Below are 23233 nucleotides of genomic sequence, written 5' to 3'. Positions count from 1 at the left end.
TGAGTGAAACTGGAAATATGGATTGGTGATTTGATGATTTGATAGCCGTTCAAATGAGGTGAGGAAGCGCAGGTTCGAGATTTTAATAGGAGAAGGGTGCAAAGAACATCTTCATTTGTTTGCATAGTTACAGTTTCTACATTGCCTAGCACATAGAGAAAGGACAAACATCAACCCTGAAAGACGCCTAGCAATTCCAACTCGAATGTGCTTGTAGTATTAAGATTTATGCCCTGTATCGTATATGCTATATTTTGGGGTATAACAGTACATATATAGATTATTTAGGTTTATCACATACCCCTGGGCTTAGTATCACATATATCGAATCCTAAGAATTGTTTTAATTTATTTGCAATATGCAAGTAGCAGTGGATATATATATCTCAAGTTTTACCTGCAAAGATAGTGGATATTCCTTAGTGCAAAATTTAGCCACAGGCGACCACGGAAGATTTTCTAACAAAATAATCTAGCAAGGCTTGAATATTGAAGACATAACAACAATCCTACCTAGGTAATAATAGTCTATAGACAGTAATAAAAAGAGCTTAAGATCTCTTAGTGTATAATAGTGAGCCCTGTTATAATAACTAGCATCATTGGTCTAGTGGTAGAATTCGTCGTTGCCATCGACGAGGCCCGTGTTCGATTCACGGATGATGCACAACAATTTCTTTTTTTATTTTTGCAATGGATTTCTAGGAGCAATGGTTTGCCCTTTTGTTTTGCAGATCGTCTGAAAGTTGTAGCCGCTATCCTAGGGAATGTAGTGAACAAAGTCAGATTTCAACACGTGCGGTTGTTCTAGCAAATTATATTGACTTCTTACTCTACTAGAACATAGAATTGCTGCAGTCTAGCGCACCACTGTGCAGCTAAGCCAAGCCTTTGAGATCGTTTCTAATCCGTCTTTCAACCAATCCGTCTCCAACGTTGTCGCAAAGTCAAACCCATGATCACCATCTTGGCCGTGAAGATCAATAATTGCACCGGGCGCTTTTTCTCGCACTAAATCGGAGAACCGCTGAGAGCCTTCAAATGGCACGGCTGAATCCTGTTTTCCATGGAAAATGAAAGTTGGAGGCAGTTTCAGATTTCCAGCAGCAGCGAGATTCTCAACCCTGTTCATCGGGAAGAGATTGCCTTCCGACCCGAGGAACTCTAGTAATCGACCATTTTGAAATATCGAGAATGCCAGCTTGAGACGATCTGGGGGATTTGCAGCAGTAACCACAGTGGGCGAGGGCGCGGCTCGCGTGGCTGAAATGTGTTCTTCAATAATCTCATTCGGAAAGTTGGGCACTCCAAGAATAGGTTTGGAATATGCCTCTGTGTAGAACTTTGATTTCACATCGAGAACTGGGTAGGCTGCAATGATAGCACGAATTTCCGATGGGTAACTGAGTGCTAGTTGCATAGTCAGATAGCCGCCTGATACTCGAGTTAGATCCCTTGTTCGCCATATTAAATACTACCACGGAAGACTTACCAGCGCTTTCCCCAACAACGAGGAGCCTGTCAAGGTCTGGAATAACAAGACCGTCGCTAGCATCTTTGATTGTTTCAGCAAATTGCGGACTGTGTACCCAATGCCAAAAATCATCCATATCTTCCAATATATCGTTTCCGGATACTTCGGGCAGCAAACGGTAATCTGGAGCCACAATAATTGCCCCTGTTGATATGGCATAGTCTAATGTCCAATTGGCGAACCAAACAGGGTACCGACTAGAACCGGTGACCTGTAGGTTGGGTTAATTCTCGACCGAAGGATCGTAGCGTAGTCTGCTCAGCGCAAATGTAACTCATACCAAAAATCCGCCATGGATCAGTATCATGACCGGACATTCCGAAAGTTCTTGCTTCGATAATATGGTCCGAGGGATGAGAATATCGGCATTGATGTGAGAACAACCCTCGTCAAAGCTTTTGTAAGTCGTATTGATCACTTTGAACGGTTGATATTTATCAGCGTTGTCAAACATCGAAAGCACTTCCACCAGATGCAGATAAGGGTCGGTTGCCATTTTGACGCTTAATTTGGGAAAAAGGACAGGAGGAACGGAGCAAGGAGGGGTTATTCGTTTATATACCCCTGCCTTTCGTAAGACCTAATACCATTTTGGAGTTGGGCCCGAATGCGAGAGAGGCCGAGTACCCCGAGACCCACATAGTCGATGTCTACCAGTTGAGATAAGCTTTGGAGCTGCCCAGGTGGTTATGTAGATTGTCTACATATATGTAAGTAAGTCAAATGGACTTCGAACTAACTTGCGATTGATCCTTCTGTGCTACCACGCAAGAAATTACACAGGAAATCGAGTGCGTTGTATTTTGGATTAATAACTATTACTTCTAGTCAAAGCACGGATAAGGATCAAACGCATCCTCAATCAGATCCACCGGACTGTAAAGACGGACCTCATGGACATTGTCTTGTTAATGATTGCCAATAAGGCAAATCCTAATCTGAGAAATACAGATGGATACAGCCTAATAGATTAAGCTACGAAAAAGGGCCACGACGGAGTACTTCAATAGTTGCTCATCTATAAAGATATTTACAGCGCACTTCCTTGCATACCGTAGCAGAATATGACCACAACACAATCATGAAGCTTCTTTTAGCCTCTGATTGTGTGTATATTAATAAATTAATGATAATGGAGCAACACTACTTTACTTAGCTGCACATACGACCCATCCAGCTGTGGCCTTGTGAAGCCCCATAGAGGATGACATGGATGCTAATGCAACAGGCTAAATGACAGAACAGGTCTTTATAATGCGGCGCAGAAAGGAAACTTCCTATCACATATGCCCTTCTAAATAATAAAAAACTAGATTCGAACTATCCTGATGCCAACGAATAGGCGCCTCTTCAACGTCCTCATAGATATTGCTCTACTTAACTGCGAGGGAGTTGATACCTACATTGAATGGAGTGAGTCATCTCCGAGAAAACTAAGTGACGCGTAGTCAATTAACGTACCTTTCCGGCTTTACTCGTGCATATCTCCGAACATGCACGTTATAGCCGAGCAAGTGGTAAATGCCGTTGGTGGGGGCCAATGCCCTGTACAAATAGATATTGCGGGAGATAGGAACATAGCCTTTGATTTGAAAGCTTACATAAAATGAGCACAGCAATCAGGACAAGCTCATTAAAAGAAAAAGAAAAAGCAAGATAAAATAAAGATAGTGAACAGGAATAAGTACATAGCGAGGATGTAGAAAAGGTGCAAACAGGACAAACAGCTATCGGCATAACCGTGACTAAGCATTCACCTACACCCGTCCCGCGTGTAGGTGAGCCAATACCTATTAACAAACCAATACCTATTGACAAAAAATTCAACCTTTCAATTTCAGACCTATTTTTCAGCCACCATATCATCTGTATTTACATATTTAAATAGCTCATCGTCAACATCGAGGTAATCTCTACCTCCTGATGCCTCTTCTTTTTCCTTAAGAGCTTGGTTGGCGCGAAGCCAGTAGTCTCTAATCCTTGCGTCCGCACTCTCACGCTGAATGTCCAATCTGGATTCCTTCGTACAGCGCCGATAAACCCTCGAATTGCCTGCAATTGACGATAACGGAGACTTAGAAGCACCCTTTATAATACGCTTTGACTTTTTAATAGGAATTTTGTGGCTTTGCATCTTTTTGATCGTCTGTTTTGTAAGGGCTAGGTCTTAGATAGCCTGCTTACCGCCACGAATCGCACGGTTTATATGCTTTTGAACCTTCGGAAGGTCTGGTTCGTCGTTTTCAAATATCGCTTGAAGCTTATTCTCAATTTTTGAGAACCTTTGATCCGAATTAGGCGGCGAATTGGTAACTGAACTAGGAATTTCTATCCCTGGGTCCGGCGAAGGTGTATGACCATAGATCTCAATCATTGGTTCATCTTCCTAGCTAGGATCAATCTAATCACAGACAATATGTGGATTCTAAGGCCAAATGCCAGTATCATAGAATAATGATTTAACAGTTCGTGCTTTAAATGTGTCCTTACGAACTGTCTTAATCATCTGAAGAAAGTGCCGTTTATCGTCAACATCTCCACCCTATCGTACGATCTCGTTATTCTTCTTTCGGAACTTCTGTTTAAGGACCGAGAATGGCTTACCATCAAGAGGTTGGTATCGATATATCAATTTTGGTATAAACTACTAAGGTATAATGTTTAAGCTTTAGCAGATATATTCGAACTCCGGGGTTCCATAAGAACTATGGTTATCCATAACCAATACCCTAGGTCTGCCTTTAGTAACTCGCTTTTTGGTGGTATAATGGAAATCCAATAGCCATTGAATAGCAGTTTTATCGTCCGTCCAGCCTTTTGTAGTTGGTTTAATAACCCGGTAATTCGAAGGGTCATTATCGTTGTCGTACTAATCTTCCATTTATTCAGAACCACGTATTAAAAACCATGGATGTATAACCCAGCCATCGGCCGAAATACACTCAATACCAGTGATATTCTAGTCTATTCCACCGGTCGCAATAGTCTCATGTTCGCGGGTAGAAGCCACGTTTTCCTTAGTTCCAACGCCTAGCTGAAAGCCAGTTTCATCCCAGTTATATAGTTCGTGGGCCTGGATTTTGTTCTTTTTAAGGAATTGGCCAAAGACCTTATACCAATGAACTAATTCACCGTGTAATTCGGCCTCGATTCTCGCTTTTTCCATAGGCTTTTGTGTACGGAGAGTGATATGTGATGGTAGGCGCGCGACGAATTGGTAGCCGTACATTTTACTGACCTGCCGGTCGGAACCGCAGTGCTGTAAAATGCGGTTTGCAGCGCCCTCAATATCTAAAGCAGTCGGTGGTGTATATACTGAATTGAGTAGCTCGATCCAGCGAATAAGAGAGGCTTCTTGCGAGGAATTCAGGGCTTTTTTGGTGGCTATACGGCCTTTTCCATTTGTCCTGCCGTCCTTCCGGTTCCGAAGCTTCCACTTTGAGACGCCAAAATGAGAAGCTGCGGCCTGAATACTATTAAATTGTCCTGATTTATAGGCTTCGAGGGCATTTGAGAGAAGGATCTCTTCTTTTTCGGAGGAAATTGGCATTGTTTTGGTGGTAAAAAGTAAGGTTAAAAATTGAAGGTTGAATCTTTTGTCAATAGGTATTGGTTTGTTAATAGGTATTGGCTCACCTACACGCGGGACGGGTGTAGGTGAATGCTTAGTCACGGTTATCGGCGCGTTTCCCCGCTGTAAATTGATTGCGCAACTAAAGGAAAAAAAGAAAAGAAACTACAACAATCCGGCTATTTTCGCCTATTTAGCTCTCCAACTTGCCCTGCAACTTGTCGCGATCTACACCTCTCCATTGATCTACTACTGATAGACCGGAACCCCCGGTTAAGCAACAAGATGGGCAAAGACGCGTCCCCGCCACAGGGCGTCACATCCCTGCTAGACACAGATCTGTACAAGCTGACGATGCAATGCGCGGTCCTCAAATACTTCCCAGATGTTTGTGAGTAGCTCTAACCGAGGAATGGGGGATCTGGGGCTGATCTGGGCGCAGACGTGACCTACGGCTACACGAATCGGACCCCGCACATGAAACTGCGACGCGGGGCATACAAATGGCTTTTGGAGCAGATGGACAGTAAGGATATCCCTTATTGTCGCAATCCTACAGCTTCTAACTAATGCGCGTCTAGAGCTGGCCGTGATCCGTGTCACTGCCGAAGAGCGTGAATGGCTCCGCCAAAAGTGCCCCTACCTCAATGACGAGTACCTCACCTTCCTAGAGACCTTCCACCTCAGACCCTCCGAGCAAATCAAGATCAAGTTCGTTCCGGAACAAGATACAGGCAGTGATGACGATCAAGGCAACGTGGAGTACATCATCGAGGGTCTCTGGCTCGACACCATCTTGTATGAAATTCCGCTGCTGGCACTGACCAGTCAGGCATATTTCATGTTCACCGACAAGGACTGGGACTACGAAAATCAGGAAGAAAAGGCATACCAGAAGGGTTGCACTTTGCTCCAGAACGGCTGTGTGTTCTCTGAATTCGGCTCGCGCCGTCGCCGTGACTACCATACCCAGGACCTGGTTATGCAGGGACTCTGCCGTGCCGCAGAGGAGGGAAAGAAGCAGGGCTGGCCTGGTGTTATGGCCGGAACTAGCAATGTGCACTTTGCTATGAAATACAATAAGGGTGCCGTCGGCACCGTGGCACACGAATGGTACATGACCATTGCGGCTATCACGGACGACTACCAGAAGGCCAACGAGTTGGCATTGAGTTACTGGCTTGACTGTTTCGGGGAAGGGGTATGCAATTTTCAAATTCTTAATATTCAGAAATGTCACAGACTAACTAGAAAAACACAGGTTCTTGGAATCGCTCTCACTGACACCTTTGGCACGCCGGCTTTCCTCGATGCGTTCAGCAAGCCTATTTCAGCCCCAAACCAAAAGGGTGACATTAATCCGAGCACAAAAACCTACGCTCAGAGCTTCGCCGGTGTCCGCCAAGATTCAGGTGACCCAGCGTTCTTTGTCAAGCGGGTCCGGGACTTCTACGATAGCCAGGGTATTACCGACACCAAGGCCGTGGTATTCTCAGATTCACTGGATATTGAGCACTGCCTGGAATACAAAGCAATTGCCGAAAAGGCAGGCTTTAAACCTACCTTTGGTGTGGGAACATTCTTCACCAGTAAGTTTGAGTTTCGTAATCCTGCAGCAAGCAACACACTAACAAATCCCCAGATGATTTTATTACCAAATCAACCGGAAAGAAATCCAAGCCCCTCAACATTGTTATCAAGATCGCCACCGCGAACGGCAGTCCCGCTGTCAAGCTCAGCGACAACTTGGGCAAAAACATGGGCGATTCTGCCAAGGTCCAGGAAGTCAAGAAGAAGCTGGGCTACGTCGAGCACGAGTGGGAAGAAGGTGATGAGAGTCGCCGCTGGACGAAGCAGGCATAGACTGTCTACCCTTGCCATACTATTACCCACTGAGTCATAGAATATTTGCTAAACATTTGCTGAGCATGAGTCATGATCATATTGATATTGGGGAGGCTGTTATTGATTTTCGCTAGACATAATGTGCCAACTCCATAGAGAATAAGAATACACGATATCCTTGAAGACATCTCAATCCCATCCTTCTGGAATGAGACTTCGCAGTGATGTACATCTGAGTCATGCGCACTCAAGGCTTACAACACCTCGACGTCCTCATCGTCTTCGTATTCTCCGTCCTCGTCATCCTCGTAGTCTCCGTCCTCTTCATCTTCATACTCTTCGCCCTCCTCCCCTTCGATCTCTTCTTCGTACTCTCCGTACTCGCCCTCATTTTCAATCGGCGCATCCACATCCAGCTGCTTCAACGCCTCATCAACAAACTTGACAGCACTCTGAATCTCAGCGATATCAATCGAAACTTCAACAGCAGATGCATACTCCCCTCGCCAACACTTCTCCACGATATGACCACCGACATAATCATTCTTCGGATACTCCCCATTGGCAAAGCGAGCACTGATGATCTTCTCATCGTCAAAGTTGTCCAACTCAGGGAAAACCTCATGGCCATTAATAAGATGATAGAGAGCCGATCCGAGAGCGAAGAGATCAGTCTGATAACTCGCAGACCAAAGATTCTCCCTCGGCATGTACGACTTAGCGCACTCACGGGTCAATCCATCAAGCATGGTCAAGCCGGTCTCGCGCGAGATGACCAGACCCTGGAAGTCCGCGAGGACGATATCGAAATTGTCGTCGAGGAGGATATTGTGCACACAGATATCGCAGTGGATGACGCGCTTGGAGTGCACGAAGCACACAGTATCGACGATCTGCTCGCACCAGTCGATGCGGCGCTCGAGTGACTCGTATGGGTGGTTCTTGAGGTAGTTGCGGAGCGTGCCGTTGGGGTAGTATTTCAGGATGAGACCATCTTCGGCGAGACCCTTGGATTCGACGATTCGGGGGTGAGGACCGAGGATTTGTAGAATGCGGTACTCGACCTTGATGCTCATCAGATAGTTGGGATCGTTGAAGTCGGAGGCGTACTTCAGGACTGATTTGTCGTTTAGTCGTCCGACATGGCAGGAGCCACGTGAGATCACTTCTTCCACACCCGGGGGGATGCGTTCGTTTGGATCTTCGTAGCTGTGTCGGCGGACTTGGCGGAGCACATACCCGGACACAGGGAGCTGTTGGGATGTAGGTTAGTTGTGTTCGTGGTTAGGGGATGTGTATGTTGGTACTCACGGCCTGGCTAGTGATATTCATCGTGCATAGATTCCGTGTCACAGTAAACGATGATTATGGCTCAATGCAAGCACTGAGTAGATGGGGAAGCGGAGCATGATTGGAAATAGAGAGAAGAGACAGGTAAATATACTCTACGCGCGTGAAGAGAGTAACAAAAGATCTTGATGCTGAGTTTGAGGGCACAGTGGAGAGTACACGACAACGACTAAGCGGTTATTCTCGCCCTGGAGGGCTTGGGAAGCCACAACATTCTATCTAAATATGAGGAATTGGGAATATTTACCACGTAGTTAATCATCTGAATTGGAATGGCTAAACAGTCTTCATTTTGTGCAATGCTTTTGATAGCTTCTGTTCAGTGGCTACCAGATCATAGTAGACTCCGGAGACACCTTCCTGACAAGCTTGGACTTCAGTAAACATAACTCATGGTAACTATAGTTGTATAAAAGTTGTATAAAAGAAATCAGCCTATCAAAATCCCTTTGATTATAGAAATGCATCCAGGAAGCCAGCCAGACACCGCTTCTCCACTTTGATCTTGTCAATCCATGCACCATGTCTAGCCGTTGACAGTGTCACGCTCTTTGAACAACTCTGGTAGAGACATTTTGTTGCCGGGGGCATCCTTCTGAGCAGCACAGATGGGGATTTCACACGGCAAACTTATACTACGAATCACTTTCTCCCAGTGGTCCACAACATGTCTAATCCGGAATGCAAGGCGAGAAAGACTTTTTATACCGATCCTAGATGCTTCACACCATGATTCTGGTTTTGAAGAAGCCGAGGATATCAACTAGCCTTGTCAATACTTCTCCAAAATGAAATTGTAATTGGGGAAATGGAGAAAAGAAAAAACAAAAACAAGAAACTTACCTGACTGGAACCCACTCGGTGCTCAAGGGGGTCATATCATGCATAGCAAAGTCATGTTAAGAGGCTTGCAGCCTCAACAAACAACCAAGAACAAGACGTGACGACTCCAAACTCTGCTTGGCTCAGATAAACATCTTCTTCCACTCTCACCACACCACGCGCACATTCTGCACAGTGTTCGCGCTGCTTGAGCTGCCCAAAGTAGCTGTATCCCTGGGGTCCAGCATCCAACGCATTCTTCAGAACATCCTTGAATTATATCAACTTGAAAAGGTCGGCCACAGCCATCCAGGTCATGGTGTCAAAAAGGCATTTTAGGGGACGCGCTGGGTATCCCTTAAGAGACGCTGAGGTGTCTGAGGTGTGACTGGATCTTGTTAGACCTGTAAGTGTGCTCCAAGAGACTTTGATGCCCAGCGCTAAGCTATTTACTTGGCTCTTGATTCTCCATAATGGAAGGGATGGGATTGGATGAACAGAGTTAACTTTTGATAAGAAGAGGTTGATTTCAAGGGGATCTGAGGGGCGCCTAAGATTTTATCTGTCCCAGAAGATTTCCAAGGTCGGAAGGGGCCAGTATTACTCCTGTGAGGGGCAATATCCATGGATGATGGGTATCAAGTCGAGATATTATAATAGATGGGAAATGGCCGACTTGAAGGATTTATAAATCTGGGAGGTGGTTCAGAGACGGAGAATGATGGCTTATATGCCCACCTGGGCAGGTGGACAAATATAGTCACTCAGGCCTAGGCATGTGATTCACAAAGAATACGATCACGAAATTACGCAATGCGTGTTTGCTTTGCTTGAATGTACGCCTCGTAGGCCATTTTCTTTAGTTTAATGCATACATGCAAAGGTAGACCCATTGCTATCTACTTCCATCTTCTTCCATAAAGAACCAGCCCTTTCATCAAATATCTCAGACCAACGGATCATGAATCGAGACACGACAACAGTCAAATGTCAGTTTTTTATACTTATACACTAGAACATGTCATCCTCAGACTGGAACCCCAAATCCCGATCCAGATCGCCAGTGATTTCGGGCCTTGCATCATTCATTGATTGATGACGAGAATGAACGGAGCGAATGTCATCTGTATCCTTCAAAGTAAAAGAGAAGGGATCGTGGTGGGTTTGATCATGATCTAGTGGAGGTGTCTTTTCGGGCTTGGGGAAGGCTTCTGTATTACTGTACTGATTCAAGTCGGTGTCTTGGAACAGCTCTTCTGCCCAATCAATGGTGTCTGGGTCTTGGGGAGGTGGTGATATATAGGGTTTATCTTGGTTATTGAGTTTTGTTGGATTGGGAGGGGTTTGAATGTCGGGGAAGGAGTCGATGTCGATGGAGAGAAAGTTGAAAGGATTGTTGTCTATGATACCGAGGTCCATATATTGGTCGAAATCATTGGGGAATAAAGGTGGCGCAGGTTCATGTGTGCTTGCCACACTGGGAGTTCTTTGATGCATGTTTTCTTGCGTAGATGAGGTTCGTGCTTGTGGCCTGGGAGTCTCAGTTACACTAACAGGTGGATGTGGTTGGGCTTGGGAGATGGAGTTGGCATTGCTTGGTTTCCTAGTCGCCAAAGATGTGGCAGGAGCGTCGAGGTTGTATTCCATGACTTGGAAGAATGTACTGGAGGCACCTGCCTGCATCTTGATAGCGGCCTCGATGTTGGCAAACTCTTCACCGGCGGCTGGATAAATATCCTTAAGACAATGAAGAACTCGGATACAACGATGGAAATTGTCCACACTGGTTTCGCGGACAGCGGGGTCATCGGACATAGTGTTGGTTAAATGCGCCACAGCGGCAGGTAGAATCACAGTCACGCCAGACTGCGGCAGGAACCTGGTCAGGTTGAGATGATTCAAGCCTTGGATGATATGTGTGATCCCCGCAGCAGCGTCGTTCATTTTCGCGCGGGCAGCATTGCGCCAGTCCGTCCGCAATTTGGATTGATCTTTTGAAGCACTCGTCCATGGCCGGTGAAGTGCGCTGCTAGTAGCATGGTAGAGCATGCGTAACATCGCTCCGTGAAGCAGCAGCACATCCTCACCATCATGGAAATTATTGCCTGACTTCGGAATGAATTGTGCATCTTTAGGGAGCGCGCTAAGCCACGAGTCGAGTTTCTGGCCGCATCGCGCAAACTCAGAATCGGAAGCCTGTCGAGGGATAAGTGTGACCGTAGTTCGGTCTGTGGCTCCAAATTGGCGTTGAGATGGTGTATATTGTGCAAACAATACCCTACCAATACATTGACAGAGCTTCACTTTCTCGATGAACATGGTGGCGAGGCGTTTTTGATGTGACACATCTTGGAGTTGGCGGCAATAGAACTTGGAAACCACATATGGAGAGAAAGGTTCAAAATCAAAATCGTCCAGCTTGAGCATGGGGACACTGCTCGTTCCATCGTTAACCTGAAGCGGGCGCCGCATACCCATGGCGATCAACCGATCTCGAGAGTACAGACACCACCAGAGCCGGGAACGGAGCCTTCGAGTCTTTATATCAATTTCACCCGATGCAGGGTCTTTGTTTAAACCGATCGATTGTGCTTGTGTGTTGCAGACCCCAATCCAATCCCAAATATCTCGCTGTGGACTGTTCTCCGAATCGGACCAGTAGGTCATCAATAGCAGTGTTTGGAGAATCTCAATGCGATCCTCTTCGCAGTCGAGGGAATATAGTAGCTATCGATTATTAGTTAAATAATATCGCAGCCGCTTGAGGAAAAACCAACCCTTAATCGAGTAAAGAACGCATTACGCGCACTTTTCCGGGTTGAATATCCGGCATCTTGCAGATGCTTGAGGTCGACAAAAGCCGTACCAACAAACATGACCGCCTGGAAGAGTAAGATGCTAACATTTCCCTCCGGATCATTTTCAGCCACACATCGTAAGAACTCTTGCAAATTCAAAACTGGCATGAAACTGTGCACCCATTGGATGTAGCAGCGCAGAAGCTCATCCCTCAATCCACTCTCTGGAAGTGAGAGAGCACCACGAAATCGCAAGAATTCCAAGTCCTCCGGGGCGATGCGGGCTGGTAGGGGTTTTAAAAACCGGGGCTCGTCGTCCAGCATCGCCGTCAGTGGATCAAAATCCGGGTCTATCAGATCTTGAACGGCAGACACCATATTTGATAGAGGCATCGCATGTTGTACATCGGGATTCCCACGTGTCCGCCATATCCCGGTAGGTGACCCGTGTAGCCATGGGGACTGCGGATCGTATCCATGAAGATGGTGGCGCTTAGCTGTCGGCTCCTGGCGAGATTCTGCCAACTTGCGCTTAAGACCGGGGGTGGAAGACATAAGCTCTCAGGTATGTATCATTTGGCCCTGATTGGGAGTAAAAGTATGCGATTTCGTTACACAGAGACGTCAGCACAGAAGCCGTTCTGCAACTGCAAGAAGGCGGTGTTCGGAACCGGGGAAATGTGGGGGCGTTCTGCGGGGCCTTGGCTGGGGAGATCGCCGCCTTTCCCAAATTTGGTTTGTCACCCTTCATCTTGTCCACAGGTTCCATTAGAGACTGAGATTGGTAAAATTTAATTGGCCGGATTTATAACATTTCCAAAGTTGATATAAAAAAAGTGGATGATAATTTACATAGTTAGGTATATAGTTACATGTATCTTGATCATCTTACGTGTCACTGTACGTAAAGTACCAGAGGATGCAATATTTTCACCAGATGCAATATCCAGAAATCAGGTACCTTTTGTATGACTTTCCTATACAAAAGGTACTTAGGAACCCCGTAGGTATAACACACTTTTTCTCAGCCCTCGAACTAGCTAAAGTAATAGAAAGTATACGAATATATAGTGCCAGTATAGCTTAATTAGCATAATGGTAGTATTAATTCTTAATATCTAATATGGAAGAAGAATAATTATTTAGAAATAACACTATAACTAACGTATCTCACTACCGAGCTGGACAAACCCCCGAGCTGGACACCCGAAAACACCATAGTAAATGCGATATATTCCACATTTATACCTCAACAACCATATATTGATTTTATCTCCCTTTTTGCCGATAGTTATTGATAAGACCTGTTAGCAATATATATCAATTTTAAAGAGGGTAGAGTACTCCCTTACTACCATTTCAAAAATTACCGAAAATTACGTGATTAGAATCTAGAAATATATGTATCGCTGTCATAAAGATATTAAATTTCCTTAAATTCCCTAGGTATGCTAGGTATTACCTATAAAGCACTATGCTATAAGGAAAAGTCCCTATAGACCACGGTTGTTGAGATATCAAGTTGTACTTTACTATGTGTTTTTGGGGTGGCCGGCTCGGTGGTATGGCCGGCTCGGTAGTGAAATACGTTATAACTAGAGTATATAGCTAACTAATGGTTAGATACTTAGATAATTTCTTTGTTTTAGTATACTTAACATTCCTTACTAAGGTTCACACCATATATATCTTCTTACATCTTCCCTGACTAGTTCGACGGCCGAGAAAAAGGGTGTTATACCTACGGGGCTCCTAAGTACCTTTTGTATGGGTACTTCATACAAAAGGTACCTGGTTTCTAGATATTGCATCTGGTGAAAATATTACATCCTCTGGGGCGCCCCAACATTCGGCAGGTGTGTTAAGCGCTTGGCACGGCTATGCACTGACTTCCGAAGGAGCAGTCGGTACCCACAATACCGTTTATGTATTGGTGAAACATGAAACACTTTCTAATGGCTCAGACTATCCATTTGTAAAAGTGCTTCATCCTCCGATTTTCAAAATACAAGTTATATCGAGATTATGTAAATAGAGAGGCCCGGATTCTATGTTGAACGGTTGTGCAGGCGAAAAGGCCGTTTAAGGCCTTTTAGTCGCTTATGTAAAGTGGCACGAGCATCCATAAGTGCTTGGATATACATTGGTTCTATATCCCATCCATATTTGGAGCATCCACGTAGCCTTTACCCTTTAATTGTATCGGCTTCTTAGTTATATCTTTAGGATTCTTCTGGCACTTGCTCAGTCATGGGTAGAATACCCTTCTACGCTAGAAGGGAGGAGATTGCCAAAGAGAAGCGCTGAATTTGAAGAGAGCAGCTATGATTTTCGCGCTCAAATGGGCTCTACCCGAGAGAAAGATCGAAAAATAACTGACACCAAGGGGATGTACTCATCTGGTTTAATCAAATTGTTCTACTATCGGAATCATTTTAGTCCAATGAAATGCAATATCTATGTTTTTCCACCTAGTGCCCTGATTGTGTCGACTGGGACGATGCGCTAGATGGGACGGAAATGGTCATGTTTGAAGTACTTATCGAAGCTGTAATGGTGGGTGCGTGAATATTTTGGGTTAATGTTCGTATAATTTGCATCGGTGTTAAGAGTGACAAGAGGGAAAAGGTGAATGTCATGGATTTTTATTGGGTAGTAGCTCTACGTACCTAATGCGAATGCATATCTCTTCAGCACCATCTTGGATTGGAGAATGGATGAGGAGCAAGAAGGTCCTGCTAGATCTGTGGTACCCTGATTGAATATAGAGGTCACTATAGTGCGTTGCCAAGATAATTATGTCAAGTAATATCGCTCTCTATTTCAAACATGAATTTAAGATTGCTTTAACTCTCTTGTTTTACCTTAGGTATTAAATGGCGCCTCACATGGATTCAATATTCTAGACAAGAAATGTACACATTTATCTCTACTTGTTGCAGTCACTAACGGCCGTCCGTTCATGTTGCCCTCTGATGATCGATATTCATACTATCGAGGAATATAGAAGAAGTGGACTCTATTGTCACCAAGCGCGGTAGCCCAGATACCTATTTCCGCCTCTTCCAAATCTCTAGGGACCAGGTCGTAATTATCATAGACCAAGGATTGGATTGTACCATAGCCGGACATCCGGCAAATAGCAAAATTCCTGATATTCATGAATCTCAAAACAAGACACAGCATGTCGGATAGTACATGCCCTGCCAATAAAATATTGTACACATTATCCAATCGAAAAACTACCGAGCGAAAGATGCCCACGCATCATGTTTTCCTTTGACCGACGCCGATATGTTTCCACAGTTTCAAAAGATGGAGTCCGAGTCGTGTCACCGGAGGTATAAAAGGCGTGAAGATTTTACATACTGCGTGAAGTTAGATGATGTTCGTTCGGCTGATCTCGATGCAAACGTGTCGGGTTGGCTCGACTTACGGAGGAAGGAGGAACTCTCCGAAGCTGGAGTGGAGGAACGCGATGCCGGCCTAAAACGGATATCGTCAGTTTCATGGATCACAATATGATGTTGAAATTGTTGATTAGCCAATACGTACACCGAAGATGACGATGCTGCGGACAATGGTCTTGTTCTCGGGGTTGGTGGCCTCGTCGTAGAGGGTGCTGGCGAAGCCCTTCTGGGGGCGAGAGCCGGAGGGAACGATGCGCTGGTTGGGGGCCATTTTGTATGTGATGTGAAAGACGAAGGTAGAGGGCTTATGTTGATGTTGATGTTGGAGTGATGATCGGTCGTCGAGAAATCTGCGGCCTCGGAACGCTTGGCGTCACTGCGTCTTTAGCTCTTATTGGCCACCGTATTGCTTTTGCCCGCGCAGTGAAGGACGATGCGACAGCGTCGTCTGGCCTTTCCTTTATATTTATATTTTCCTCACTGCTGCTTTGAACGTTTCTCTCACACAATCAATCTCATTTGATATACTAGCGCGTCAGAGATTGGTTGTCTTCACATTGTCCACTTAACAGGCATTTTAGCCGCAGCAACCATGACGAACGTCGATGAGCTCTTTAAAGTGAGTTCCATGTCTGTCTACTTAACGAAGGCATATCTGACGCGCAAAGAAACCATCTGCCACAGGGAGCGCTAAGCGCAAGTTCGAGCCCGTCCAAGATCCAAGTACGCCCTTTCCCCGCAAACGTGCTGGTCGCAAATCCTGACGATAACCAACAGATGAGGTCTACAAATCAGCAAAATTAGATGCAAGTGGGGATGTGAGATCAAAGGGGAAAGCGCCCATGGTAGAGGACGACATTGACGATGGTGAAGCTGGACCCGAGCTCCCTCCAGACTTCGAGGATGAAGTCCCAGACGACGAGGAGGGCCGCTTCTTCGGCGGTGGAATGGAGCGGAAGACAGCTCAGGCAATGGAATACATTGACCAGCAAGAGGAAGACGAGGCTCCGGTATGGAACTTTGGGTACGCGGTATTTCTGTCCAGGTGCTGACAGTCCTCATCTAGCCCGAGAAGTTCGACTCTGCGTGGGTGCGCCGCTTCGCATTGAATTTCGAGAAGAAGATCTCCAAGAACGCTGAACTACGAGCAAAGTTTGAGAGTGATCCGCAAAAGTAAGTGGATGGCAGAACAGCTGTATGTACTAGGTGCTAATTATGCTGCAGGTTCATGACTTCCGAGGCCGACTTGGATACTGAAATCAAAAGCTTGTCGATCCTGTCTGAGCATTCTGATCTATACGAGGAATTTGCCAAGATGGGATGCGTCGCATCATTGACCTCTCTCTTGTCGCATGAAAATGCCGATATTGCAATTGATGTCGTCCAGATAATCAATGAATTGACAGACGAGGATGTGGAGGCAGAGCAAGAACAATGGGATGCTCTTGTTAACGCAATGGTATGTTGTGGCATGGTACTATGTGTAACAACGACAACGCTAACTATGACTAGATGGAGGCCGATCTCATCGAATTGCTCGCTCAAAATCTCTCTCGACTTGATGAAGGTTCTGAGACAGATCGTGCGGGAGTATACTATGTTCTAGGTGAGTATCCCGTTTTAATGAAAAATGGGAGGATATGCTAATTAGATACAGGTGTAATGGAAAACCTGGCCTCCCAGACATCACATGCGGAGAAAATAGGACAGGACGCTGCAATCTTGCCTTGGATCCTGTCCCGTATTCAGCGAAAGGAAGCAGCCGTCAGCCAAAACAAACAATATGCCGCAGAAATACTCGCAATTCTTTTACAGTCTACCCCAAAGAATCGTACGAAATTCATTGAGCTCGACGGCATCGATATTCTCCTCCAGCTGCTCAGTGCGTACCGGAAACGGGACCCAGCCAAGGACTCTGACGAGGAAGAATATGTGGAGAATCTCTTTGACGCTTTGATCTGTCTTGTCGAGGAAGATGCAGGAAAAGACAAATTCGTGGAGGCCGAAGGAGTTGAGCTTGCGCTGATCATGCTTAAGGAAGGTAAGTTCAGCAAGCCGCGTGCTTTGAGAGTTCTTGACCACGCCTTGGGCGGAGTGGGAGGTGCACCAGCCTGCGAGAGGTTGGTCGAGGCAGCTGGCCTGAAGACAGTTTTCGGAATGTTCCTGAAAAAGGTAAGCTCGGTCTCTCATAGTCAAATTGCGTTGTGCTAATATCCATCCAGCAAGAGGGACAAACCATTGAACATTTCTTGGGTATCTTTGCCTCCCTTCTCCGTCTTCTGCCCGGTGGTTCTGCTACTCGCATCCGGACGTTGGCCAAATTTATGGAGAAGGACTACGCGAGGATCGAGAAGCTCGTCAATCTCCGGCGCGAGTATGCCGCGCGCGTGTCACCTGTCGAACAAGCCATCGAGAAAGAGCGCAGAACGTTTGACAAAGAGGAGCAAGAACTTATGGCTGGCGAATGGTTGTCGAGGCGGTTGGACGCAGGCCTGTTCTCATTGCAGGTATGATTTATCTTCTTTGCTGGCAAGGCTGTTCGCTAACTGCTCCAGACAATTGATGTTATTTTGGCATGGCTCATTGCCGAAGATGATGGAGCGAAGAAGAAGATCGTCTCACTTCTTGCGGACCGTGACGAAGATTTGTCCCTAATCCGCGGCACATTGCAAGGTGAGTAACCCACATCGCTATAATAGTCGGAGCTAACTCGAGTAGAACAAATCGAAGGTCTCGGAGAGGATGAACCGGGCCATAAGGACTTGAAGGACATGCTGAGCACTCTTTTGCAGTTTGTTTGAATGATGACGGAATTGTAATGTATCATAATATCATTGTTATCAACAAATCACATCCACAAGGTCCACACATAGAAGCCAACATTCATACAGATACCACTAAGATATAGTAGGCCGTTGGGATTGAATGTCTTGCTCTTATAGACCTCAATCCCGTCACTTATCTATGAAGATCCCTGAGCATGGTGCTTCCAGAAATTACTACTGGCATGAAAGTTGGAAGATTCTAGGGTAGGCACCAAAGTGAATTTAATTCCGAAGAGAAATATATAAATAGGACTCTATGAAGTTTAGTGTAAACATAACAGGAATCCAGTAGCTTTTAATTGGACCCTGTCATAGTGAGAAAATGAGTTTGTGCTCACAACATAGGAGTTTTATAGATCAAGGTTGTCGGGGAACGTGCGTAAAATGCGTTTGTGGGCTATATACATTCTTGTATAGGTACATAGAACTCAATTCTTGCTGCGCGTCTCCGACAATCACGGCTCAATACGATTCATACAATTTGTCAACATACATGGTTCTATACTCATCTCTCCCTCGTCATGATCTCCGCCATATTTCCTTGGCGGTCAGGAGGAATCACGTGCAGCATCGACCATAATATTGCAAGGGCGGTGAGACAAAATCACGTGCAACCCACTCCATCGAGACTAGCGCCTGGCTGAGAAGCATCCAAACGTCTGGAGATCAGTCCCTTCATCGGAATATTGTCGGGGAGCCTCTCATTCATCCCCCCCAGTTTGTCAGCCTTGCCTTTTGCATCTGTCTCTGACTTCTTGACTTCTTTACAACCCCCATTTTCAGAAACTGACAGGCGGGCGTTGCAGCGCGTTGGGCGATTCTCGCGGAGCTGCTCCCACGCCGACGCGCCTTGCGCTTTTTTTGTTTCCTGTTCCTCCTCTCTTCATTATTTTAATCAATATCTAACCCCAGTTCGCCGCAACCATGGCGGACTACGACGAGACATACGAGGAGGAATTTTACGATGAGGCGGATGAGGGCATCACCTCCGAGGATTGCTGGACGGTGATTTCGTCCTTTTTCGACTCGAAGGGTCTCGTCTCTCAGCAGCTAGACTCGTTCGATGAATTCATCTCCTCGACGATGCAGGAGCTTGTGGAGGAGCAAGGCCAGGTGGTTCTCGACCAAACTCTCCCCCCATCCGAAGACGAAATCGAGCCGATCGTTGTGCGCCGTTACGAGCTCAAATTTGGCACTGTTATGCTTTCGCGCCCATCCGTTACAGAAGGCGATGGCGCAACCACGATCATGTTGCCTCAGGAAGCTCGTCTGCGAAACCTCACTTACGCTTCCCCACTTTACCTCGGCGTCACAAAGAAGATTGTGGAAGGTCGTGAGAGGATCGGCAAGCCCAACAACGACGATGATGATAATGATGGCGAAACCGATACAAAGACTCAAGGCACATATCTCGAGTGGAAAACGAAGGAGCTGCCCCAGGAGCAGATGAAGGAGGAGACAGTCTTCATTGGAAAGATGCCCATTATGCTGAAATCTAAATACTGTATCCTCAAGGATTTGAACGAAGCGTCACTTTATGCTTGGAACGAGTGTCCCTACGACTCTGGTGGTTACTTCGTCATTAACGGCAGTGAAAAGGTTTTGATCGCACAGGAGCGCAGTGCGGGCAACATCGTCCAAGTCTTTAAGAAGGCACCCCCCAGCCCGACACCATACATTGCCGAAATTCGAAGTGCGGTCGAGAAGGGCTCGCGCATGCTTTCGTCGCTTACTTTGAAGCTTTTTGCCAAGGGTGACAGCGCCAAAGGAGGATTTGGCCCGACTATTCGCTCAACGCTTCCATACGTTAAGGCCGATATCCCAATCGTCGTTGTTTTCCGTGCGCTGGGCGTCGTTTCCGACGAAGATATCCTCAACCACATTTGCTATGACCGCAACGATACCCCCATGCTGGAGATGCTGAAGCCGTGTATTGAGGAGGGCTTTGTCATTCAGGACCGTGAAGTTGCCCTGGATTTCATTGCCAAGCGTGGATCGTCACAGTCGAACCTGAACCATGATCGTCGTGTGCGCTACGCCCGGGATATTATGCAGAAAGAATTGCTGCCTCACATCTCGCAGAGCGAGGGCAGCGAAACTCGCAAAGCTTTCTTCCTTGGATATATGGTCCACCGACTTCTTCAGTGTGCTTTGGGTCGCCGTGATGTCGATGACCGTGACCACTTTGGAAAGAAGCGACTCGATTTGGCTGGTCCGCTTTTGGCAAGTCTTTTCCGGACTCTTTTCACCCGAGTCACAAAAGATCTTCAGCGTTATGTGCAGCGATGCGTTGAGACCAATCGCGAAATTTATCTCAACATTGGTATTAAGGCTAGCACATTGACGGGTGGATTGAAATATGCTCTTGCTACTGGTAACTGGGGTGAGCAGAAGAAGGCGGCTTCCGCCAAGGCTGGTGTGTCCCAGGTGCTGAGTCGTTACACATTCGCTTCCTCCTTGTCTCACTTGCGCCGAACCAACACACCCATTGGTAGAGATGGAAAGATTGCCAAACCCCGCCAACTCCATAATACTCATTGGGGCCTGGTCTGCCCGGCCGAAACACCCGAAGGTCAAGCTTGTGGTTTGGTCAAGAACCTGGCACTGATGTGTTACATCACAGTTGGTACACCTGCCGAGCCCATCGTGGACTTCATGATTCAACGCAACATGGAAGTCCTCGAGGAGTTTGAACCGCAAGTGACGCCTAACGCGACAAAGGTGTTTGTCAATGGTGTCTGGGTGGGTATTCACCGGGACCCTTCGCACCTTGTTACTACGATGCAGAATCTGCGTCGACGAAACATGATCTCCCACGAAGTCAGTTTGATTCGTGACATTCGTGAACGAGAGTTCAAAATCTTCACCGATACTGGACGTGTCTGCCGGCCACTGTTCGTTATCGATAACGACCCCAAGAGTGAGAACTCGGGTGGATTGGTCCTTAACAAAGACCACATTCGGAAGCTCGAGTCCGACAAAGACTTGCCAACAGACTTGGGCCCAGAAGAACGCCGTGAACAATACTTCGGATGGGATGGCTTGGTGCGTTCTGGAGCAGTTGAGTATGTCGACGCCGAAGAAGAGGAAACCATCATGATTGTCATGACCCCCGAGGACCTTGAGATCTCTCGCCAGCTTCAGGCCGGTTACGCTCTGCCGGAAGACGAAACCAGCGACCCCAACAAGCGTGTTCGGTCGATTCTCAGCCAGCGTGCCCACACCTGGACGCACTGCGAAATTCACCCTAGTATGATCTTGGGTGTTTGTGCCAGTATTATTCCTTTCCCGGATCACAACCAGTCGCCGCGTAACACCTATCAGTCTGCCATGGGTAAACAAGCCATGGGTGTTTTCTTGACGAACTTTTCCCAGCGCATGGAGACTATGGCCAACATTCTCTACTACCCACAAAAGCCTTTGGCTACCACTCGGTCCATGGAGTTCCTGCGTTTCCGAGAGTTGCCCGCTGGTCAGAACGCTATTGTCGCTATTGCAACTTACTCTGGTTACAACCAGGAAGATTCCGTTATCATGAACCAGAGCAGTATTGATCGTGGTCTGTTCCGCAGTCTCTTCTACCGCACCTACGCGGATACTGAGAAGATGGTTGGACTGCAAGTTGTTGAGAGATTCGAGAAACCCATGCGGATTGACACCCTTGGCATGCGCAAGGGTACTTATGACAAGCTGGACGAGGACGGTATCGTTGCTCCCGGTGTGCGTGTCTCTGGAGAAGACATTATTATTGGAAAGACCGCTCCCTTGGCTGCTGATGCGGAGGAGCTCGGTCAGCGCACCAAGGCACACACCAAGATTGATGTGTCGACGCCTCTGCGTAGTACCGAGAACGGTATCGTTGATCAGGTGTTGATCTCCACTGGTAACGATGACCTGAAGTTCGTCAAGGTTCGCATGCGTACCACCAAGATCCCCCAGATTGGTGACAAGTTCGCCTCTCGTCACGGTCAGAAGGGTACCATTGGTATCACCTACCGACAGGAGGACATGCCTTTTACTCGGGAAGGTGTCGTTCCCGATCTGATTATTAACCCCCACGCCATTCCGTCCCGAATGACCATTGCCCATTTGATCGAATGTCAGCTCAGCAAGGTTTCCGCTCTCCGTGGATTCGAGGGTGATGCTACTCCTTTCACTGATGTCACTGTCGACTCCGTCTCCCGTCTGCTGCGTGAGCACGGCTACCAGTCGCGTGGTTTCGAGGTCATGTTTAACGGCCACACTGGTCGCAAGATGGTGGCGCAGGTGTTCCTGGGTCCCACCTACTACCAGCGTCTTCGCCACATGGTGGATGACAAGATCCACGCTCGTGCTCGTGGTCCCACTCAGATTCTGACTCGCCAGCCTGTGGAGGGTCGTGCCCGTGATGGTGGTCTCCGTTTCGGAGAGATGGAACGTGATTGTATGATCGCCCACGGTGCTAGTGCTTTCCTGAAGGAGCGTCTCTTTGACGTTTCTGATCCGTTCCGTGTTCATATTTGCGACGACTGCGGCCTGATGACACCGGTTGCGTAAGTTTAATCCCTACTCTGTTGGCTTTTCATCGCACACAGAACTAACCGTCTTTATAGGAAACTGAAGAAGGGCCTTTTCGAATGCCGTCTTTGCAACAACAAGCACCGTATCTCGCAAGTCCACATCCCCTACGCCGCCAAGCTGTTGTTCCAAGAGCTGGCCTCCATGAACATTGCCGCTCGGATGTTCACCGATCGCTCTGGGGTTTCGGTGCGTTGATTTACGGTTGCTCTCTTCACATTTGTACTTTAATGATCTTGCTGGAAAAATGCGCATCTGCTTGGCCTGTTTCGCGGCGTCTCGGAGGATCGTTGGCCATCGCATTACAATAACCGGCCCTACATACTTGAATTGAAACACTTTTTTGTGGTTTTTTCCACTGCTTCTACCTAGGTAGACCTGTCAGTAGAGTTGATGCTCCAACACGTTCAGTACAGATAGCCTATACCCCTTTCTTCACGCAACCTTCACCCATCCATCTTGTGTCCTGTCGCCACACATATTCGAGTCTACTCGGGTATCCCGATCCCCGACTCTGGTAT

At 46.8% G+C, this 23233-nt stretch overlaps 8 protein-coding genes across 8 annotated transcripts; 3 read left to right on the top strand and 5 right to left on the bottom strand.

Moving 5' to 3' along the window:
* Positions 1 to 859: 859 nt before the first annotated feature.
* N7455_004131 (uncharacterized protein) lies at positions 860 to 2745 on the bottom strand (the record flags this gene model as incomplete). Its single annotated transcript, XM_065604692.1, has 3 exons — positions 860 to 1434; positions 1493 to 1745; positions 2701 to 2745. The coding sequence occupies 3 exons, from the start codon at positions 2743 to 2745 to the stop codon at positions 860 to 862; spliced, it is 873 nt and encodes a 290-aa protein (XP_065461592.1).
* Positions 2746 to 5390: 2645 nt separating this feature from the next.
* N7455_004130 (nicotinate phosphoribosyltransferase) lies at positions 5391 to 6968 on the top strand (the record flags this gene model as incomplete). The annotated part of the gene is made up of 5 exons (XM_040960195.2): positions 5391 to 5496; positions 5548 to 5631; positions 5687 to 6306; positions 6367 to 6694; positions 6748 to 6968. The coding sequence occupies 5 exons, from the start codon at positions 5391 to 5393 to the stop codon at positions 6966 to 6968; spliced, it is 1359 nt and encodes a 452-aa protein (XP_040809412.1).
* Positions 6969 to 7204: 236 nt separating this feature from the next.
* Positions 7205 to 8282, bottom strand: N7455_004129 (protein kinase family protein; the record flags this gene model as incomplete). Its single annotated transcript, XM_040960188.2, has 2 exons — positions 7205 to 8203; positions 8262 to 8282. 2 exons carry the CDS (start codon positions 8280 to 8282, stop codon positions 7205 to 7207), a joined length of 1020 nt encoding a protein of 339 aa, XP_040809429.2.
* Positions 8283 to 8826: 544 nt separating this feature from the next.
* N7455_004128 (uncharacterized protein) lies at positions 8827 to 9187 on the bottom strand (the record flags this gene model as incomplete). Its single annotated transcript, XM_065604691.1, has 2 exons — positions 8827 to 8971; positions 9144 to 9187. 2 exons carry the CDS (start codon positions 9185 to 9187, stop codon positions 8827 to 8829), a joined length of 189 nt encoding a protein of 62 aa, XP_065461591.1.
* Positions 9188 to 10133: 946 nt separating this feature from the next.
* On the bottom strand, positions 10134 to 12560 carry N7455_004127 (transcription factor domain-containing protein; the record flags this gene model as incomplete). Its single annotated transcript, XM_040960131.2, has 2 exons — positions 11900 to 12560; positions 10134 to 11849 (listed from the first exon to the last, which is right to left on the bottom strand). The coding sequence occupies exons 1-2, from the start codon at positions 12473 to 12475 to the stop codon at positions 10134 to 10136; spliced, it is 2292 nt and encodes a 763-aa protein (XP_040809383.2). The 5' UTR covers positions 12476 to 12560.
* Positions 12561 to 15035: 2475 nt separating this feature from the next.
* On the bottom strand, positions 15036 to 15651 carry N7455_004126 (uncharacterized protein). The gene is made up of 3 exons (XM_040960192.2): positions 15476 to 15651; positions 15357 to 15406; positions 15036 to 15288 (listed from the first exon to the last, which is right to left on the bottom strand). Exons 1-3 carry the CDS (start codon positions 15599 to 15601, stop codon positions 15282 to 15284), a joined length of 183 nt encoding a protein of 60 aa, XP_040809375.1. The 5' UTR covers positions 15602 to 15651; the 3' UTR covers positions 15036 to 15281.
* A 271-nt stretch (positions 15652 to 15922) lies between these two features.
* On the top strand, positions 15923 to 18171 carry N7455_004125 (beta-catenin-like protein 1; the record flags this gene model as incomplete). Its single annotated transcript, XM_040960182.2, has 10 exons — positions 15923 to 15949; positions 15999 to 16053; positions 16108 to 16340; positions 16397 to 16503; positions 16555 to 16789; positions 16843 to 16936; positions 16988 to 17502; positions 17553 to 17837; positions 17886 to 18003; positions 18049 to 18171. The coding sequence occupies 10 exons, from the start codon at positions 15923 to 15925 to the stop codon at positions 18129 to 18131; spliced, it is 1752 nt and encodes a 583-aa protein (XP_040809416.2). The 3' UTR covers positions 18132 to 18171.
* Positions 18172 to 19079: 908 nt separating this feature from the next.
* N7455_004124 (DNA-directed RNA polymerase II core subunit RPB2) lies at positions 19080 to 22910 on the top strand (the record flags this gene model as incomplete). The annotated part of the gene is made up of 2 exons (XM_040960144.2): positions 19080 to 22687; positions 22748 to 22910. The coding sequence occupies 2 exons, from the start codon at positions 19080 to 19082 to the stop codon at positions 22908 to 22910; spliced, it is 3771 nt and encodes a 1256-aa protein (XP_040809423.2).
* Positions 22911 to 23233: the final 323 nt, after the last annotated feature.

Source organism: Penicillium solitum (genome assembly GCF_028829755.1).
Source record: "Penicillium solitum strain IBT 25940 chromosome Unknown utg000003l_segment0_segment0, whole genome shotgun sequence".
Taxonomy (NCBI): Eukaryota; Fungi; Ascomycota; class Eurotiomycetes; order Eurotiales; family Aspergillaceae; genus Penicillium; species Penicillium solitum.
The sequence above is the reverse complement of the archived record's forward strand: the minus strand, read 5'-3'. Positions and strand labels throughout refer to the sequence as shown.

What these genes read in the sequence shown, in the direction of transcription:
- N7455_004126 (XM_040960192.2), bottom strand. Translation starts at nt 15,601, where the DNA reads ATGGCCCCCAACCAGCGCATCGTTCCCTCCGGCTCTCGCCCCCAGAAG. An exon ending in GCAGCATCGTCATCTTCGGT is followed by an intron (nt 15,407 to 15,475) that starts GTACGTATTGGC and finishes TATCCGTTTTAG; the next exon opens with GCCGGCATCGCGTTCCTCCA.